The sequence below is a fragment of the Saccoglossus kowalevskii genome, chromosome 1 (assembly GCF_978046115.1).
Source record: "Saccoglossus kowalevskii chromosome 1, keSacKowa6.1, whole genome shotgun sequence".
NCBI lineage: Eukaryota > Metazoa > Hemichordata > Enteropneusta > Harrimaniidae > Saccoglossus > Saccoglossus kowalevskii.
The window spans coordinates 12,149,903-12,157,914 of record NC_140641.1 but is presented as its reverse complement, the minus strand read 5'-3'; the positions used below and the strand labels follow the sequence as shown (position 1 = coordinate 12,157,914).

Genomic DNA, 8,012 nt, shown 5'->3' with positions numbered 1-8,012 from the left:
ATTTCAGGTGGTTTATAGACACTAACCTAAGGAGCATCTAGCGCATTGCATCATGGGAATATATAATTGAATTATACATATGTAAGCCATTTTCCGCACAGGAATACACTTTTCTAATAATCGTCTGCATTATTTGTCATGATTTTAGGCTAACTAAATTATTTAGGATGAATCGTTAATTATAGATAGCATAATAGATGAAATATTTCGTTTTTCGACCCATCACATAGGAACAGGTATCGCAATAAATAGACAACACACTGGCAGACGTCAAGAGAATCTACCTGTTCACATTAATGTTACATTCCAATTTGATCTAGGGCCGTCACAGCTTTCACTAAATCTAATAACGCGTATTTGTTGACAAGATGGCGGGCACTATTTAAATATTTTTTTTTAGAATCAACATCAGAATCGCCGACTTTTGAAAAAAATGGATGATACCGTTCAAGTTGAAACAAGCGACATAGTACATCTAAATGTCGGCGGTCATATCTACACGACGTCCCGCTCTACGCTAACTAAATATGACGATTCGATGCTTGGATCCATGTTCAGCGACAGAATGCCGACAAAAATGGACGACAAGGGAAATTACGTAATTGACGGCGATGGGAAGCTTTTCCGGTACATTCTAAATTTTCTGCGCCGATCGAAACTGACTGTACCTGACGGCTTTAAAGAGCTTGATATGCTTGCGGATGAGGCGGATTTTTACCAGATATCTGAGCTGATCGACGCGATTGCTGAGTTAAAAATGGCGAGGGACGAAGAATTACGCAAAGCATCCCTCGTACAGGCGTACGAATTCCTAGAAGTTGAGTTCGAGTGTGCCAACGGCCAGTATATCGTGTTCGCGGCTGCCTCGGTATTGGAAAAAATACCGTCTCTGGTGTCCCACTACAAAGATCTTGGAAACTGGGGCGGTAAAAAACGAGTTGAAGAGTACGGCCTTTCCCTACCCCGCGGGACCCGTACCGCCAAACCAATCGACAGAATCAAGCTTTTCCGGGAAATCACGGACCAAGGGTTCGAGATGAGATGCGCGTCTTCCAGTGGAGGAGACGAAAGGTCAACGGATCGCTGGACATTTTGTAGATGTGTTCCTAAATGAAAGTGCTATGCATTTTAAACAGGCTACCTTTTACTACTTCGTATGATCTCAACAAGGCTTGAGTTTCTTTTATTCTACTGAATTACACATTGGTATTTTATTAACTTCGTCCAGTTTAGCTCTACTCTCGGCGCGACAAAGGTATTCCGTTCATTTTTATGAATATTTATAAATTTTACAATTTAAACTGAAACAAAAGGTCTATTAACTGATGGAATGGCATTGAAACTTTTTCAAATGTTGTCAATGTGCTCGTTGATTGACTGGTTGGCTTCTGCCAATGTCATTTAAAAATATTTATAAAGATGAGAGAAATACATTTGTTACTCGGAGAGTATTTAGAAAAGGTGCACTGAGTTATATATATATATTACTACGGGTATGGGCTTCAGACTGCGAGATTTTGTTTTCATGCTTTTCAATCGCGACAGTACTAATTTAAATGAATTTCAAACTAAGATACATGTATATGTAATCCAAAATATATCTTTGTGGAGCAAAACTGACTTAAACGGGTCACCATGTGATCCCATTATTTGTGGGCTAATAAATAGCAGAGGGAGGGGGTCACTTTTGCACCTTGAATTTTGTATTTTATTTTACTTTAGTGTTCATGTTCTGAATGATGACATTTTACATGTATGCAGTTGTCCAGGTAACCATATCATAATATATTGCGTAATGGAATACTTTCACTTTGAACTGCCCTTACAGTTGTAATTGATACTTATTTGTTTTTCTTGAATTATATTGATCCGTCGTCACACTTTTTAAATACATGTATTTCACATTCGTTTGTCCCCATTGTTCGGCATTGTACTAGTACTAGTAATTTAAATCTGAAACGAAGAAATGCCATACGACCAGAGACTCAACCAATACGAACAATATTGCTTTTAGATTTTTATCAAAAGTTTTGTCAATTTTTATCAACATTTCATATAGGAAGGAGACTATACAAACTTATTTTGTAGATGGTTCCTGAAGTTGACAATGGCGCACAAAGGGTTAATATGTTCTACTTGCTATGGAGCTCTGACATGTGTAGGTCCCAGCACTTTCTAAATGTTTAAACAAAATGTTGGGCTCCGAGCCTTGAGTACACATACCAACATCTCAAAAGATCTTCTAGCATTATATTTATTTTTGTCTGTAAGGGCAAGAATTTCTTCGCGAAAACCTGCTGCTCGGGCGATTGAATACGATATATATAAATATATACTAACTTGTTGATTGATATTTATTTGTAAGTTATAATTTGCGTTTCCGTCCGTCCGAGTCATTTTCCATCTCAGAGGCCATATGTGCAATTTAAAAATGCCCCAAAACTGAACAAAGTATGCAAGATAGATTACTCAACAAGCACACCAGCCTCCTATGATGGCACGTCGGATAAGATTTGCGTATTTCACGAAACACTTACGTCTAAGGTCAACCTTGTTTGAGTGTGTTCACGCCGCCCTCAACGGTATTGTTAGGATGCCAGTTAGGTCACGGTATTGCGGCCAGGACAAGTTGAACACAATATACTCGCTTATTTCAGATATTGTTTTATGCCAGTTCTATATCAATTATTTTCCATAATCATGCAATGAAAAAATGAACGTTTGGTACAAATGTTCTTTATGCCTATCCTTTCTCTGGATACATATCACTTAACATGTAAACTTGAAGAAAACACGATTAGTCAAATACACATATGTGTATTGGTTGGTGACGTCAATGATTTTTCTGGTGGTATTTGTGCTTGTGCAATATATATAAATGTTGTCTTCAATGTAGCTGTGTGATATACTATAATAAATTAGGTTTATTCCATTGCCTAGATGCTAGTGCTAGTAGCTGGGTGTTGTATGTTGCCCAGTGAGTACTGAATTATTGGATTATCGCACTCTAAACACGTGTCAGTCACACAATACTGTATATATTATGTGAATGAGATACTATATCACGACAATCAAGTTTTTTTTTTAATATTGGCATTTTTTTTATTTTTATTAAGTGCTGGGAACATATATATGTACGGTACGTGTTCTAGTAGCTGGGTGTTGTATGTTGAGTACTGAATTATTGGATTATCGCACTCTAAACACGTGTCAGTCACACGATACTGTATATATTATGTGAATGAGATACTAAATCACGACAATCAAGTTTTTTTTTTAATATTGGCATTTTTTTATTTTTATTAAGTGCTGGGAACATATATATGTACGGTACGTGTTCTAGTAGCTGGGTGTTGTATGTTGAGTACTGAATTATTGGATTATCGCACTCTAAACACGTGTCAGTCACACAATACTGTATATATTATGTGAATGAGATACTAAATCACGACAATCAAGTTTTTTTTTTAATATTGGCATTTTTTATTTTTATTAAGTGCTGGGAACATATATATGTACGGTACGTGTTCTAGTAGCTGGGTGTTGTATGTTGAGTACTGAATTATTGGATTATCGCACTCTAAACACGTGTCAGTCACACAATACTGTATATATTATGTGAATGAGATACTAAATCACGACAATCAAGTTTTTTTTTTAATATTGGCATTTTTTTATTTTTATTAAGTGCTGGGAACATATATATGTACGGTACGTGTTCTAGTAGCTGGGTGTTGTATGTTGAGTACTGAATTATTGGATTATCGCACTCTAAACACGTGTCAGTCACACAATACTGTATATATTATGTGAATGAGATACTAAATCACGACAATCAAGTTTTTTTTTTAATATTGGCATTTCTTATTTTTATTAAGTGCTGGGAACATATATATGTACGGTACGTGTTCTAGTAGCTGGGTGTTGTATGTTGAGTACTGAATTATTGGATTATCGCACTCTAAACACGTGCCAGTCACACAATACTGTATATATTATGTGAATGAGATACTAAATCACGACAATCAAGTGTTTTGTTTTTTTTTAATATTGGCATTTTTTTTATTTTTATTAAGTGCTGGGAACATATATATGTACGGTACGTGTTCTAGTAGCTGGGTGTTGTATGTTGAGTACTGAATTATTGGATTATCGCACTCTAAACACGTGTCAGTCACACAATACTGTATATATTATGTGAATGAGATACTAAATCACGACAATCAAGTCTTTTTTTGTTTTTTTAATATTGGCATTTTTTTATTTTTATTAAGTGCTGGGAACATATATATGTACGGTACGTGTTCTAGTAGCTGGTTGTTGTATGTTGAGTACTGAATTATTGGATTATCGCACTCTAAACACGTGTCAGTCACACAATACTGTATATATTATGTGAATGAGATACTAAATCACGACAATCAAGTTTTTTTTTTAATATTGGCATTTTTTATTTTTATTAAGTGCTGGGAACATATATATGTACGGTACGTGTTCTAGTAGCTGGGTGTTGTATGTTGAGTACTGAATTATTGGATTATCGCACTCTAAACACGTGTCAGTCACACAATACTGTATATATTATGTGAATGAGATACTAAATCACGACAATCAAGTTTTTTTTTAATATTGGCATTTTTTTATTTTTATTAAGTGCTGGGAACATATATATGTACGGTACGTGTTCTAGTAGCTGGGTGTTGTATGTTGAGTACTGAATTATTGGATTATCGCACTCTAAACACGTGTCAGTCACACAATACTGTATATATTATGTGAATGAGATACTAAATCACGACAATCAAGTTTTTTTTTTAATATTGGCATTTTTTTTTATTAAGTGCTGGGAACATATATATGTACGGTACGTGTTCTAGTAGCTGGGTGTTGTATGTTGAGTACTGAATTATTGGATTATCGCACTCTAAACACGTGTCAGTCACACAATACTGTATATATTATGTGAATGAGATACTAAATCACGACAATCAAGTGTTTTTTTTTTTAATATTGGCATATTTTTATTTTTATTAAGCGCTGGGAACATATATATGTACGGTACGTATTCTAGTAGCTGGTTGTTGTATGTTGAGTACTGAATTATTGGATTATCGCACTCTAAACACGTGTCAGTCACACAATACTGTATATATTATGTGAATGAGATACTAAATCACGACAATCAAGTGTTTTTTTTTAATATTGGCATTTTTTTATTTTTATTAAGTGCTGGGAACATATATATGTACGGTACGTGTTCTAGTAGCTGGGTGTTGTATGTTGAGTACTGAATTATTGGATTATCGCACTCTAAACACGTGTCAGTCACACAATACTGTATATATTATGTGAATGAGATACTAAATCACGACAATCAAGTGTGTTTTTTTTTTAATATTGGCATTTTTTTATTTTTATTAAGCGCTGGGAACATATATATGTACGGTACGTGTTCCTGTTAATAACAATTATGGGCAATGTTTTCGCAACAGATCATGAGCCTGTGTTGATCAGGGAGCGAAATTTGTGATCACACCGTGACATTTGCATGCTGGTTGGCAAAAATGTAAACATCTCAGTGCGACGGCCAAGAAGACTTCTTATATGTGGGTTATACCTCATAACAATACCCATGTCAATGTGTACGTATGTTCTGAGAAATGCGAAAACGTTACGGTATAAACTAGAAAATACTAACGAGAATTCATCTTTGCCTTTATACAAAGAAACATTTGATCAAACTAGTGGTCTTCCATATATTTAGGACTACGGGTTGCAGCCCTCAGTATGATAGCATATAATATAATATATTACAGGTAAACATGTGCATATTACTGCCGTTGATGGCGTACTATATCTGAACGCATACGAGCCCTGAGCTACAGTTGTCTGAGGTCCAGGACTGTCGTGGAGCTGACCTATTTAGTATACAGATTAATTTATATGCAATTCGAAATTCAAACCCGCGCTGCGCGACGACCACCGAACCGCTCAGTAAATCGAGGCTCTAATCATGATTGTTTTGTTTTACAAAATACTTAAAGTGATGAAAATTGCACGGAATAAACAATAACACGATTTGCAATCTGTTCATTGTCGCCTGTTACTACGGGGTCTTGATCTAAAATAAGAAGTAAATTTATTGTTATAATTATTTGAATACGTCGACGTCGACACATTCGTATGAACTCTCACCACTACAATTTAATTACTCAGAAAGTTATTACATGTACATTAAACTATAACGACATTGTGATCGACATTGACATTGATACCACAAACTATCACAGAGACGACTTTAGCACGATAACGAATAACGACATCGGTACCATGAAACGAAATATTTGCATTACATAGACCAAGTGGGTTTCCATGTTTCAAGTAATCCGCCCTAATACGACCCAAAGCCGGTTACTGATATTTTTAGTACAAAAAAGACTGCCATTCAGCCAATTGGGTAGTGAAAAGGAAGAACGTGCATATATATACCAAGAGGTCTTATTTATATGGCATCGCACGTAAATAAATGTTTCTGTTCAAATTATTTTTCAATAATAGGGCATTAAAATCAGGCCCGTAGTTTGGGGGAGTTCGGGGGGTTCAGTCGAACCCCCTAAATTTTGGAAGTGATTATAATTATGGTCGTAAATTAGTACATATTAAAACAAACAGTAATAATTAAAATAATTATCATCGTTTAAATCACTTGACCAACATCAGACTCGGTCGAAATTGCATAGTAATAAGCATTTTGATGGCAACGAGCTTCAATCGTGAAGTTATACCGGCTTTGATTGGCTGTTGCTGAGTTGGGAGGCTAAACAGTAGTCAATCCAAAAAAAGTTGTTATAAATGGGCAAGCTGTTATAAATCAGCCAAATGTAGTCAACTTATTGTATTAGTGCGTGTAGCCTGTGTTATTGGAATATAGTGTACAGCTACGGGTTGAAAAGATCATTGAAAAAAAATACCGAAGATTTATAATCAGCAAAATAGTTCGATCACGGGTTGTATAGGTCTAAGAACCAACAATTTACTCCACTGTGCTGCTTCAGCACTGAAAGTATGCTATGAATTATACTTTTCAAACATTTTTTATGAATAATATTTGTGACCATTTCCGTGACAAGCTGCGAGTGTGAGCCCAATTTCTCCACATTGAGAAGATTGAATACATATATGGGGCAAGCTCTAGCTTTGCTCCACACTCATCAACAAATCGATATTTATCGTGTTGTGGATACGTTCGCAAAGTTACATCCAATGAGGATAACTTATGTAATGTATTGTGTGATATGCCAAAGTCTGTTATCAGAGTAGTGTGCTACACAAACTATTGTCAGTTTTATTTTTACATAATTGACATATCATGTAAACAAAATTATGTTAAAAGAAAATGAAATAACAATAAGGGGCCACCGTAATCGCTCAATAAAATACAGTGAAGCTAGAATGTTTTGTCTGTTTTAAAACATATTACTATTTTTTTATGGCAAGCATATATCCCAATATCTTATAATTTTTTTCGGTAACATATGATGAAAAAGATGATGAAAAAAAAAACAGATTTGCAGTGAACCAAAATTGGTGGTATGCCATTGGATAGAGCATTTAATTTGTTTGATCATCATGGTAGCGAGATATAGGGATACGAATCATCGAGAGCCTGAGGGTACGAACTGATAGTTCTACGAATGTTGGGTGAATGTTGAAGGCTGCCATTATTCTTTGTTTATTTCAAGCGTTGTATATCATGATGGTTGAAATTATTTTAAGTAAAAAATAGCCGGTACCAGAAAACATGTCATATAATGTTTAAACGATTACAGTAGACCGGAAGACTTACTTGGACAACCCACATACAAAACTCTCCTGTTCAAATCTGGTTTCAACGTTGTCTGATTTAAATAACAAGTTGGGGATACTGCAAATTTCTTAGAGATATTTACTCAATGAATATTGTTGTCAGTAGGAATGGCATGCCTCAATTTCACAATCATCCAGGCTGTGTA

General features: G+C 35.2%; 1 protein-coding gene across 1 annotated transcript; it reads left to right on the top strand.

Moving 5' to 3' along the window:
* The first annotated feature begins 433 nt into the window (after nucleotides 1-433).
* LOC100376116 (BTB/POZ domain-containing protein KCTD6-like) lies at nucleotides 434-1,114 on the top strand. Its single transcript, XM_002735650.4, has one exon. It carries the CDS (start codon nucleotides 434-436, stop codon nucleotides 1,112-1,114), a length of 681 nt encoding a protein of 226 aa, XP_002735696.2.
* The last annotated feature ends 6,898 nt before the right edge of the window (nucleotides 1,115-8,012 follow it).

Coding starts and splice junctions, on each gene's coding strand:
- LOC100376116 (XM_002735650.4), top strand. CDS start 434: ATGGATGATACCGTTCAAGTTGAAACAAGCGACATAGTACATCTAAAT.